The following is a 14,197-nucleotide window of genomic DNA, read 5'->3' on the forward strand; positions in this document are numbered from 1 at the left end:
AATTGGCTGGGTTGGATTTGTCCTGCTTTTTGTGGACTGGACATACCTGGGCAGTTTTCCACATTATCGGATAGATGCCAGTGTTGTAGCTATACTGGAACAGCTTGGCTAGAGGCACAGCTAGTTCTGGAGCACAAGTCTTCAGCATGATAGCTGGGATGTTGTCGGGGCCCATAGCCTTTGCTGTATCCAGTGTGCTCAGCCGTTTCTGGCAGACCAATTAAATACATATTTTGGTTCTGTCTTCACAAAGGAGGACACAAATAACCTCCCAGAGATGTCGGGGAACATAGGGTCTGATGAAAGGGAGGAACTGAAAGAAATCAGTATTTGCAGGGAAATGGTGTTAGGGAAATTGACGGGTTTGAAGGCCGATAAATCCCCAGGGCCTGATAATCTACATCCTAGGGTTCTTAAGGAAGTGGCCCTAGAAATAGTAGATGTATTGCTGATCATCTTCCAACATTCGATGGAATCTGGAACAGTACCCATGGATTGGAGGGTAGCTAATGTTACCCCACTATTCAAAAAAGGTGGTAGAGAGAAAACGGGGAATTACAGACCGGTAAGCCTGACATCGGTAGTGGGGAAAATGCTAGAGTCCATTATAAAAGATGTAATAGCAGAGCACTTGGAAAACAGTGACAGGATCGGACAAAGTCAACATGGATTTACAAAAGGTAAATGGTGCTTGACTAATCTACTAGAATTTTTTGAGGATGTAACTGGTGAAATAGATAAGGGAGAACCAGTGGATGTGGTGTATTTGGACTTTCAGAAGGCTTTCGATAAGGTCCCGCATAAGAGATTAGCGTGTAAAGTTAAGGCACATGGGATTGGGGGCAAGGTACTGACTTAGATAGAGAACTGGTTGGCAGACAGAAAGCAAAGAGTTGGAATAAACGGGTCTTTTTCCGAGTGGCAGGCAGTGACTAGTGGGGTACCGCAGGGATCGGTCCTTGGACCCCAGCTATTCACAATATATATTAATGATCTAGACAAGGGAACTAGATGTAATATCTCCAAGTTTGCAGACGACACAAAGCTGGGTGGGCGTGTGTGCTGTGAGGAGGATGCCAAGAAACTCCAGGATGACAGGTTGGGTGATTGGGCAGAAGCATGGCAGATGCAATAGAACGTGGATAAATGCGAGGTTATCCACTTTGGTGGCAAAAACAGGAAGGCAGATTATTATCTGAATGGCAATAGATTAGGAGAAGGGGAAGTGCAACGAGACCTGGGTGTCCTTGTGCACCACTCGCTGAAGGTAATCATGCAGGTGCAGCAGGCGGTTAAGAAGGCAAATGGTATGTTGGCCTTCGTAGCAAGAGGGTTTGAGTACAGGAACAAGGATGTCTTGCTGCAATTGTGCAGAGCCTTGGTGAGACCACATCTTGAGTATTGAGTGCAGTTTTGGTCGCCTTATCTGAGGAAGGATGTTCTTGCCATGGAAGGAGTTCAGCGAAGATTCACCAGGCTGATACCTGGGATGGCAGGAATGACGTATGAGGAGAGATTGGGTCAATTGGGCTTATACTCGCTGGAGTTTAGAAGAATGAGAGGGGATCTCATTGAAACTTATAAAATTCTGACAGGACTGGACAGACTAGATGCAGGAAGGATGTTCCCGATGGTCGGGGAGTCCAGAACCAGGGGTCACAGTCTAAAGATAAGGGGTAAGCCATTTAGGACAGAGATGAGGAGGAATTTCTTCACCCAGAGAGTGGTGAACCTGTGGAATTCTCTACCACAGAAGGCAGTTGAGGCCAATTCATTATATATATTCAAGAAGGAGTTAGATATATTTCTTAAGGCTAAAGGGATCAAGGGGTATGGGGAGAAAGCAGGGACAGGGTACTGAATTTGGATGATCAGCCATGATCGCATTGAATGGCGGAGCAGGCTCGAGGGGCCGAATGGCCTACTCCTGCTCCTATCTTCTATGTTTCTTGATATCACGTGGAGTGAATCGAATTGGCTTAAGACTGGCTTCTGTGATGGTGGAGACCTCGGGAGTAGGCCGAAATGGATCATCCACTCGGCACTTCTGGCTGAAGTTGGTTGCAAACGCTTCAGCCTTGTCTTTTGCACTCATGTGCTGGGCTCCACCATCATTGAGGATGGGGATATTCTTGGAGCCTCCTCCTCCCGTTAGTTGTTTAATGGTCCACCACCATTCACAACTGGATGTGGCAGGATTGCAGAGCTTTGATCTGATCCGTTGATTGTGGGATCGCTTAGCCCTGTCTATAGCATGCTGCTTTCGCTGTTTAGCATGCATGTAGTCCTGTGTTGCAGCTTCCCCGGGTTGGCACTTCATTTTTAGGTACACCTGGTGCTGCTCCTGGCATGCTCTTTTACACTTGTTGTTGAACCAGGGTTGGTCCCCTGGCTTGGTGGTAATGGTAGAGTGAGGGATATGCCGGGCCATGAGGTTACAGATTGTGGTGAAATACAATTCTGCTGCTGCTGATGGCCCACAGTGCTTCATGGATGCCCAGTTTTGAGCTGCTAGATCTGTTCTGAATCTATCCCATTTAGCACGGTGGTAGTGCCACACAACACAATGGAGGGTGTCCTCAGTGTGAAGACGGGACTCCGTCTCCACAATGACTGTGGTGGTCACTGCTGCCAATGCCGTCATGGACAGATGCATCTGCGAAAGGTAGATTGGTGAGGACGAGGTCAAGTAGGTTTTTCCCTCGTTTAACTCTGTTTCTCGCTCCGCGGACGCTGCCTGGCCTGCTGAGTGTTTCCAGCATTTTCTGTTGTTATTTCAGATTTCCAGCATCTGCAGTATTTTGCAATTGTAACCATTTTATCATATGTGAACCCAGGTAGTGGGTATCAGCAGGTGATTCAATTATGTAAAGGATGACAGCCAATCTACCTTCACCCCAAGCTCTCATAATCATGTCCTTTTCCAGCAGTATTCGTTAGTTGGCAATCAATTGCACATTTGTGCGAGTCGTACAACAAAGGAGTGCTACCGTGCAGTTAAAAAATAAATCCGTATCTATAAAATTCAGCCATTTCCTTTGCTTCTGCAGGAACACACATTTGAATGAGACAATGAAAATGCTGTCTTCCTGTGTCTGCCACATAACATGTCAAAAATTGGATGTACCTAAATTATATTTTGTGCTAATAAAGTAATTTAATTTTGATGAGTGGCGATGTTTAACTTCAACTTTAAGCAGATTGAAAAATAAAAATAAAAATTTGGGTGCCCTCGGCAGCTCAGAGCTGAAGTCTCGGGCTCTGATCATGCACAACATATAATCTCAGGATCATCCAGATTTTTTTTTAAAAATTTGTCGGGATGTGGACGTCACTGGCGAGGTCGGCATTTATTTCCCATCCCTAGCTGCCTTGCAGGTGGTGGTGGGTCTCCTTAGAAAGTTCTCAGCACACATGCTGTGTTTGATGTGGCCAAAAATGAAGGTGGACTGGGCTCCTTTCCCCTCAATGCAGATCCACTAGAGTCCTGTCACTCGCTGAAATAATTTTAGCTGATGCATTCTATGGGCAGAACTATCACGAGAACAGGAATTTCAGGGGTAGGAGGAGGAACTTGTATTTTTGAAAGGAGTGTGCACAATTCTAAATTTACTGCACACAGGCCTGACCAATCCCACGATCAATAAGATGGAGTTTGAAACCCCGTTCACTATAAAGCAATCATTTTTTTTTAAATCAAACTTTTATCTCCTAGTATTTGATTACTTGCTGCTACTAGAAAAAATACTTTTTAAAATATGAAGATTAATAGCTAATTCCTAAATGGCAAATAGAGTTCATCTGTCAATAAAATTAATAAAAATGTACCTTTTTAAGATTCTCAAATACTAGAAAGCACACACATCAAAAATCTAAAATTTTCAGTCGGGGTGGGGGGGGGGGGCGGGGGCTGCAATGATCCCACACTCCTGTAGAAAATAAATTTTGTACCTTCAACATTTGGATTTCTCCTTCAGACTTTTACAAAGATTTACATAGAGTCTGCAGTTGTGTGTTTTATTTCTTTCAACATGAGTGAAGGAATGTCAGATATATCTGCAGCAGAAGCGACATGGGCCAAGAATTTCCTGGAGTGACGACGTACATGAATTACACCTTTTCATGCCCAGATCTTTCTGGTGCAAACTTACTCCAAAATTACCTGGAAAAGTAATTTGAATAAGCCACAACGAGCATATTGGCAAAATCAGGGACCTCCGAAGCGGCGCAGCCAATGGCTTTCCCCATCTACATCAATTCACTCATTAAGCAGATCAATATTGGCACACCTCTAGTCATAGAATTCTGAATTTCAAGTTCTTTCACTATGCTGAAGTTGATCACTTGCAGAAAATAGTTTTTGTGTTGTGGACACACTCAGCTGTGGTTTTCTGCTTCCAAGAACATTCCAAGTTACACAGATTTTTTTTTAAACCATTCATCTAGGAGATGGCATTAGCAACTTAAGCTACCTTCAAAAAAAATCAGGGGTGAAATTTTTGTTTGTTTCTCAGGTGTAAAAAGGTCCAATCTCGGAGGCTATGTCCCACATCTCAAAAGGGACTTTATGTCAAATGGCATATTGGCTCGGGTAATACTCAGGCATCCCTGGCAGCCGCCATAAACAGGCGTTAGGCCACTCATTAGCATATACAAGGGGCCCAACGCCTCTTTAGGGAACCCTCTCCGAAATGGGCCAGGAACTAAGCAGGGCATGCACCAGGCCTAGTATGCTGTTTTTTTCAGTTTCTTTTGTGGGTTAACTTTAAAGGGACGGCTGGTAGCGGCCAAGAGAAAGCTAAGATTTTTCTTTTTAACTGCTGTGGGTCACTACCAGCCTGTGCTCACCCCCGTCCCATTCGCCTTCCCTCTCTCCCAGGACCTACCTGAGGGTGGCTGCCGGCATTTCTACCTCTCTTTCCTCCTTTAAGACACTCCTTAAAATCTACCTCTTTGACCAAGCGTTTGGTCATCTGCCCTAATATCTCCTTATGTGGTTCGGTGTCAAATTTTGTTTGATAACGCTCCTGTGAAGTGCCGTGGGATGTTTTACTACATTAAAAATGATCTATAAATATAAGTTGTTGTTGTTGTTGCAGCCAGCCCAAATTGGTCCAGAGGAAACCGGCGAGCTGCTTCAGTGGCCCAACAGGTGCCCACATATTACCTACTTAGGTCCGGTGCCCAATTTCGAATGAGCCTCTGGCGCACGCTATGACTATGCCAACCATTTTGGGACCAAAAACAGGCCTAAACTAATTTCTCCCCCACTCTCAACTTCATAAATGCTACGTGCAGGCACCTCTGGATGCCTAATCCGCACACGCAAAGTACATTAAATCTAACACACAATGGTGAAGAAGTGTTTCAATCGGTTTTAGATAAGAATTAAGAACAGCGATTTTATTTTAATCAATTATTTTACTCATTCACCGTCACCATTATTTTTCAGTCCAAGTGGCTGTGACAAGAAGGTTAGTACAAATCCAGAAATTTCATAACAGCCATTGAATCGACTGCAGGTTAGAGCTATGATAATCAACTTTTCTCGGTTTCGGTGAGGGTGTTGGTGGAGCGGATCAAAAGTCCCAGGAGACTGTGGTGCGGCGTAAATAATGGCGTAACTTAGGCCATAAGTTACTGCGACTTTAGTAAACAAGCCCAATGCCGTGGATGCACCATTACAATGGCCTACATCTCCAGGAATATCTGGAGACTTAATTTCACCTCATAGGACTTCTGATCAGGGCTGTTCTTGAGTGGTCAGATTTTTCTAGGTTGACATTTATGTCTCAGGGCTGTACGGATGAGCATGTTCTTGGGTTCAGTCCTTCGACTGTGTTGACTTAGCTGCTTTCAGCCGAGGCAACAATATGAATACTGCTATTGGCTGCAACACACCTTTGGGTTTCAAATGAAAAACTCTACTCCTGATTCTGAAGGACAAAATTAGAGGGGGGGGGGGGGGGGGGCAGGGGCAAAAAAAAACTTGTTCTTTGGATCAAAGGAATCGGGACCAAAAAAACATACTCAAAAAATCAACTCCTTAGATGATTTAGGTTAAACAAACCATAATTACGTTCTGTAGTAAACAAATTAAACCACCCTGTGAAAAGTTTTATCACAGACTGTAGTTACATGTAAGTGAATAAGACACCAAATTGGGTGCTTAAGAAGTTAGAAATTTCTGGATAACTTAGCAGCCATTTTTTAACTGATCAGTGTGCATGATCAAAGATAGCCCATAAATGTCTTGTATATAACTGAATTCTGGCATGCAGAATTTTAAATAATTTCCTCATAACACCACTGAAGCCCTCTCATTTCCTGTGGCTCTTACCTCCAACAAAATGGATAATTGTGATTGTAGGTACTACTGTGAACCAGTCGGCCCTTATCTTTTAGATATTTAAGGATATTCTTGTCTGCATCCTAAAAGAATAAGGTTAGAGTTCAGGTAACTGCATATGTCTATGACTGTTATTTTATGTTAAACCTCAGAATTTAGAGATTTTTTACAGCAAGGCTTAATTCCAATAGATAGCGGGCTAGTTCTTAGGCGTGAACTTTAACATCAAATGTACAATTATTTTTTTTAACTAATTATTTTACATAATTCCGACAAACTGAATGAAGTGAAGGCAAACCACTTCAGAACTTTCATTGTATTAAGTGCTATCAATTAAGTTTTAACTGCAAATCTTTAGGATGGTAACATTTTTACATGGCTAAGCAATATTGCAAAGATTTAACACTTAACTCACTTCCTGCTTATCTGTTCAATCATCTTTCTACAACTACAACATGTAACAACCATCCACTAACCTTCACATACTGTCCTGCAAAGTCCTTCACTTCAGCTGTGAAACAGCCAGATGCATCCACAGGGCACACTGGTGTTGAATCTTTCTGGATTATGCCATAATCCACACAAACACGGAAATCATCCTGCAGGATGAAATACTGAATTAAGCTCTGTCCGACACTGGATTTTCGAGGAAGGTGGAAGGAAAACTTGGTCCACCAAAGATACAGACAGTATTTTTGGCACAGTAAATTTTTATTTCATTTACATTTCTTCAAACTATTTTCCTTTTACCTCTGGGACTGACAAGTCAATAAGAAATACTTATTGGTTCAACTTACTCCACCAATGCTTGGGGAACTCCTAAAAATTAAAAAAAGTGAAATCCCTTAATTGAGAAGCATCTATTGCAATGTAACTTTCGTCCACAAAGTAGTAGTTGGAGAAGGCACAATTTTCTGAATTTGCTGGTGAGTTGGACAAAAAGGTTTTCTGAATCTAAAATGAGTTATGTTGGACCAACTCAAAATTGGTCAGTTTTTTTTTAATGTTTAATTTTATTATCCAAGCCTATGCTTTTACTTACACTGGTGTTCCTGTGAAGAAAGACCAAAAATACATTGTAGAATGAAGAAATCAGAATCTAAAACGTCAAATTTGGAAAGCTAAAACAAAAATTCTCGTCTACATTTGGATTAACCTGACCACACACCTGAGGAAAATCTCTGTCCCTATTTAGTACTATAAATTCAGACAGCACGATAAAATCCACTTTTGATTTTGGACCTTGGTTTCGGTTGCAACATGAAGACAGTCCTACTGTTGTTGTTTTCGCAGGTAAAGCGCCAAGCGTCTTCAAGGCTATGTCACATCTTCACATAATTCCAAATTTACTGCAATCCGTTCTCAAGAAAGTTTCTTGGAAAAGTCACATCTTCTTAGAACAAAATACCCCAGGTTCCTCCCTTAATAAATACAGCCAAAATTAAGCAGGTTTATACAACAGGCACACAATTTATAAATGCACCACAGGACTGAAACTGCTCTGTTCCAAAGTTCATTGGTGGCTGTTCCTCTTTGTGCTCTCTGCACCCTTTGGTAGCCATTCCATTTCATTCACAGTACCATTTTCTCATGGTTCTATTACTATCTGACCCAATGCAATCACCATATCTCGTCTAATCGTCACCTATGATGTGCCCAGGTCTCCATCCTAGGTCCACTTCTTTTTCGAGCTAGCAGTTGGCGATGTGATTTGCCAGCCCAGGGCCAGCCTCCTCATGTATGCCTAAGACATGCAACGATGCTTCTCTGCTTTCATCATCAACATCATGCTGGTTATTACAACCTCCAACTGTCTGTTCAACATTAAGTTCAACAGAAGCCCAACCAACTATGCAACCTAATTGGCCATCATTCCAAACTTCCAACACTAAAGCAAAATACTGCAGATGCTGGAAATCTGAAATACAAACAGAAAATGCTGAAAATACTCAGCAGGTCAGGCAGCATCTGTGGAGAGAGAAAGAGAGTTAATGTTTCAGGTTGATGATCATTCCAAACTTCAAATTGTGCCCTCATGCTAAGTCTGGAGGTGCAGAACCTTGCCATTCTGTTTAACGCAAGCTGAACTTCATACCCTATATCCAGTCCATTACCAAGACTTTTTTTTCACCCCTAGAACAATCCCTACTTCTCCTTCACTGCTGCCAAAACATTAATGCACGTTTTCATGGTCTCGAGCATCAACTCCGTGCTCACAAACTCCCAACTTATTCATAACTCCACAATATATGATCTGTGTCCCAAATGAAAATCAGCCCTTTCCTTGCAAAGTTCCACTACGGTCCTTTGCCTCAGCAAAATGACTTCAAGATTCTTGCCCTCATTTAAAAATATTACTCCTCAGCCTTACTTCACCCTGAGTGATCTCCTCCTGCCACATCCCTGCAATCGTTGTAAGATCCACTTTAACACCAGATTACTGTTACTCTCTGCTCTACTATCAGCTATGTTTCTTTAGCCTCTGTGCCCTGTCTTGCGGTCTTCTTCTTAGCCTTTAAAAGTATCCTAAAAACCCTACTTTGACTCATGTCTTTGCTATTCTCCCTAAAGTTTTTATCTTCTTGCTCAGTGTCCATCTCTTTCCTTATGTTCACTACTCAGTAATTAAAGGTGATGAGCATAGCAGAATCGAAGTTGTATGCTGTATCCTACAATGCCAAACATTCACTTCAATTGTTCATGAAACTACTGAAACACAAAGATTACAGATAACTTGTTAGTCTAAAGAGATTGCAATCAGGATATCAGCAAAACTTCTATAAATATATGTGGAAGTATTTTTTTGCCACTAGATTCGACCATATTTACAGCCCATTACAAGTCCAGAAGCAGGACACAGAACTCTGCTGTGGCACAAACTAGACAACAACCCCATCTCCACAGTGAAACTTTTCTGATAACCACTGATGTTGGTGTTAAATTTCACTCAATTTCAACATCAACCATCCCAAGAACACAAAAGGAAGCACAATGGCAAAAGTAAATGCAGATTGACACTAACCTTAACATTAAACAAAAGTCATTTATGCAGACTACAAAACTGAGTGGATTTTTAAAAAAATCAACGGCATCACAATTTGTATACAAGGGACAAAAAGTCAGGTACTTTCAACTATGCAACCAGAAACAATTGCAAAGAAGGGATTTTTATTTTAATTGTCCATTTTATCTCCCCAGAAATCCTTAATTTCAGGTCTCCGTACACAGGTGAAGCTACTCTGACATCAGCAACAAGATCCATCAAGCAATTCCACTGAAAACCCTACAAAATGGAAGCTGGACTGGCTGAGCATGTTATTGGAAAGCATATGAGTGCACAAAACACGACATACGCCACATTGGTCCCAATTGTTACATTTACATTTCAATGCCAATATTAGCATCTATGACTGGGAAGGATGCCGAATCCTGCTGTGGTCAATGGTGATCATGCAGATGGACTTGGAAAGAGTATCAGTAGGTCTGTTCCACCTGGGAAAAGCAACATGGCGGTCTTCCCCTTGCCCCATCCGCAGACATGGTGATTTATTCTCAGCCGCAAAACAAAACACAGCTGAAACCTAAAATTAACTGGAGACACAGAAGATGTATCACCACGGATATTTTTGTGTGGTACGCACTGGCGGAGGAGGTGAAGAAGAACGAACACAGGGCCACCATCCCTGCTAGTTGACTTAAATACAATATTCCATTTTAGCCATGAAAAAATTTACTTACTGCACCAAAATATGGAGCCTGGTGTACAACGCCTGTACCCTCTTCCTCTTTAACGTAATTGTCCACTAGCACAGTGAAGGCTCCAGTTTCTTTGCACTGCAAGACAGTATTATTACTAGAGACCACCTATATATTCCTTCTAGAAATACTTAACGAAGCACAACAAGTAACCAATTCTATATACAATAAACTTTTTATGATTAAGGAAAATTGAGACAGTTTGCAAGATGTACAAAAGCAACATTAAAGTAATTGACCATAATTAATTACCATCAGATATTTGGTTCCTAATAGCCATAACATACCATTTAGCATGAGTTTAGTATTTATTGACTGCCAACAGTCCTTTCAGTACTAAGCTTGGACCTCAAAAACAAATTCACTGTAATTTAACCCACTGAACTAATATAGTCACATCACACAAGTAGTGGTAAAATGTGAATGAATGCACCTCTACTTCTTACAGCCAGTTCCAATGTCTTATTCATATCAATTGAATTATGACACTACATATTATGTCTTATGGTATATCAAAATCTGTGCAATGACAACAGTACTGATGCACTAGTTTGGGCATCTTGTAGTTTAAACATTTTCTTTAACTTAGGTTATTTACCATAATTAGTTAGGACTTTCATCCTCTTGAAATTTATATAAAACGCCACCAGAAAGAGGATTTCATAAATCACACCGTACAAATCCAATTATTTCTCACCCCGCATTGTACATGCAAGTGCGGAAGGTTGGAGTTTAATCAAGAGGAAAAAAATGTCAGTGACACTTTTACTACAAATTGATCCATTACATAGAAATATCCTTCTCAATTATGAAGTCCAAGTTGTATACATTTAGTAAATAGAGCTAAAATATCATGGATAAATTTACATATTTCAGATATTGATCCTTTGTGAGTTGTTCAACTAAAATAGTACTGGACAAGAACTATAATAAAAGTGAGATCCCCAAGAATCTGTACATAATTTGGTTAAAGGGGGATAGCACTTTATATAAACAGAGTGACAACACAAAGGTCTACGGTTCCATTCCAATTTGTCAGTGGCCGTTTTGCATCTTTATCAACTGCTGCAAGAATGGTTCCAAAATTCTTTATTAATGAAACGATTTAGCAAAACCTCCTCTCATCCAAAAAGGAAATCAGTGACATCGCTCAGAATTCTTATGATTAATATCTATAACCCAATATTCACTCATGCAGCTTATGTTATTGCACTGTAATTCTCCACATATTAAGTAGTACATTTGGCTGTGATTCAAAGTAGGGCAAGAGTGGCATTTTTTCTTTCGCAAATACACCATTACTGATGCTGAGTTTGCAATCTATAATCTTACTAAGAAGGTGGTGCAATGTACTGTGTGCACCACACTTCAATATTCAGCAGGGATAGCAATTGCAGTTGGAAGTACTATCGATCTTACCTTTAAGAAATAATCAAACAATGGTCTGTACTTCTTGCCTTTGAGAGCAATACCCTTGAATCTTCATTTGGAGAAAAAAAAAAAGCACCATTAATTTGACTTAATTTAACGGAGTCCAGAAGAATATTCTCAGCGTGAATGTAATAGTAGCCTTCTGTATCAGCCAAAATGAAGCACAATTATCACTTCTGGCTGGATCATGCGATAATAAAGTATGAGTCAACTGTCCATTCATTCCTATCTGCAAAGACACCTTTACCAGAAAAAGAAAACAAAAACAAGATAAGAAAACACAATATTTCTATACATTAAAAAGAGCATAGAGGTGCTGGCTATGCAAAGTCATTAACACTTCTCATAATAAAAACACTGATGTAAAAAACAGTTGCATTTTCATAGCTAATTATGTCTCTTGCTAAACATCTCAGAACTTTATAAACAACAAATTACTTTGAAGTGCAATGACCACTATGTAGACAGCTGTTTTGTGAATAAGTAAGCTCCACAAACAGCAATGAGATGAATGACCAGTTAATCTACTTTCCTCCCCTCTTAGTGGTGTTGGTTGAGGGAGTAATGATGGGAAGATCACCAAGAGAACTCCCTGCTCTTCTTCAAATAGTGCCGTACAATCCCTGACGTCCATCTGAAACACCAGAGCAGGCAGACTGGGCTTGGGTTCAACCTCATCCGAAGGACAAAACCAGCAATATTACGTTTTGTTTCAGTTAATTCAATACCAACTGAAATACTCCATTTCTTTATGTTTCTAGCCATAACCATTTTCACTGCCAGAAAGGAAAACTTTGAGTGAAAATGATACGTGTGTTTCAAATGTATCAGTTACAAACTAACCCAGAATAAGCAGTGCAGTACAATATTAACTTCTTCAAAGCCTTTTTGTCAAAAAGCTTAAAAAGAGCTAAAGACAAAATATATTTTTAATTGTCTCATAAATGGTAAATGTTAGTAAAACTAGGCCTATTTCCTTTTATGATATCTTTCACCTTTATTATTACCTATATTTAAGCTTGAATTGCTGAGAATACAGATACTTGAAGCAGAAGAATTCTGCCAATTCCTCTCTAATCATGTGGCATTATAAATGGAGGATGCTGTACACAGCCAACTTTACTGGGGCAGAATTCCAGGTTATTATGAAGCAGAATTCAGCAATAAAGTTAAGGATTAAAACAAAAAATTGATTAGATACCATCAGGCAAACAGCTATTTCCCAACATACTACACATCTGGAAAAGGGAATAACATATGGAATCGCAAAATGCTCAAATTTTATGCCAGCTGGCCCCAAATGTTGCACAAAGGCAGGCCAGAGTAAAAAATTTTTACAAATTATGCACTGCCCCACTTCTCCAATCTTCAATCCAGATTGCAGCCTCTCTGATCCGAATCCTCCCAGATACCTCCTGGTGTACTGCAGTCTGTGACTGCAGTAAAATCATATTATCGCTCACTCCAGCAAAGGTACTTGCTTGTCCCTGGCCTGGTCTCGCTCTCCTGGACTCTTCGTTACCTCTCATTAGTTCAGCAACTCACGCTGACTGCTTTGCCCTGTGTTACCAATGTCCACAAACAGACTCAGTGACGCAAGACTAAAAGCTGGAGAGAGGAAATTGGAAGACATCACTAAGAGTCCATAATAGACAATACCACACTTAGAGCACTGGAGCTCAGGGAGTGGAATCATAAAGAAAGCAAGACGAGCAAGGAGCTGGGGCTGGATCAAGAGACCCACTGCAGCCAGGCAGAGTGTGATGTAGTCAGCGCCAAACCAGAATTCAAACATTGACTGTGAAGCAGCTCAGGAATTACAAAATAAGTTGAACAAAATATACAAGTGGTACTGAACAATGGCCGATTAAATTTATTCTGGAGAAGTATGAAGTACTGCAGATGGAAAGAAAAAAGGAGCAACATACATACTCCATGAATGGTGGCAAAATAGCTAATGATGAAACTGAAAGAGATCCAGGCGTCTGAGCAGACTCAAAAGCTCGCCATGTCCAACCACTTTAGAGCAGCTACCACTAAAGCAAACAGAATGCTGAACTACATAAGCAAACAGTTAAGTAAAGTCAGAGGAAGTCGTGCTCAAACTGCAAAATGCACTGGTCAGACCGCAACTTAACTACAGTGTTCAGTTCTGCTCACCAAGACACAGTGAAACATCAGAGTGTTGGAGGAAGTTCACAGAAGAACCATCAGGCTGATCCTTAATGCCAGAGGTCCAAGTGATGTGGACAGAATGGAGAAAGGTGGACCACTGCATCTTAAGAGGAGCTGACTAAAGTGATACTAGAGTTCTATAAAATAATAATTGTTATGGAAAAGGCTATTGGAATTTTTCTCCAAACTAAATTACATGGGCACAGGCCCCTACCAGTAAAAGGCACGTTTAGGAACTGATGTCAGGAAGGTCTTCTTCGCACAAAGGGTGATCAATACATGGAAGAGACTTATGAGTAGAATAGTGGAAGTGAAAATCATGCCACGGGAGTATTGGATAGATGAACTAAGATGGGTGGAACGGCTTCTAGATTTCTCTTGTGATCTCGAGTAAACAACAACTTGTATTTACATAGCGCCGTTAACGTAGTAAAACGTCCCAAGGCGCTGCACAGGAGTATTAGAAGACAAAAAGATTTGACACTG

At 40.8% G+C, this 14,197-nt stretch overlaps 1 protein-coding gene across 2 annotated transcripts in view; it reads right to left on the minus strand.

Moving 5' to 3' along the window:
• iars1 (isoleucyl-tRNA synthetase 1) overlaps window positions 1-14,197 on the minus strand; it is a 274,070-nt gene that overhangs the window by 203,051 nt on the left and 56,822 nt on the right. For both annotated transcript variants that reach the window (XM_086001804.1, XM_086001803.1), the window contains exons 9-12: window positions 11,525-11,585; window positions 10,088-10,183; window positions 6,826-6,948; window positions 6,341-6,432 (exon numbers count right to left, since the gene is read on the minus strand). In XM_086001804.1, the coding sequence (XP_085857930.1) occupies window positions 6,341-6,432; window positions 6,826-6,948; window positions 10,088-10,183; window positions 11,525-11,585 (372 nt within the window). The remainder of the gene's footprint in view (window positions 1-6,340; window positions 6,433-6,825; window positions 6,949-10,087; window positions 10,184-11,524; window positions 11,586-14,197) is intronic.

Source organism: Somniosus microcephalus, chromosome 11 (genome assembly GCF_052327205.1).
Source record: "Somniosus microcephalus isolate GS21.2 chromosome 11, FLI_Smic_1.0, whole genome shotgun sequence".
Classification (NCBI taxonomy): domain Eukaryota; kingdom Metazoa; phylum Chordata; class Chondrichthyes; order Squaliformes; family Somniosidae; genus Somniosus; species Somniosus microcephalus.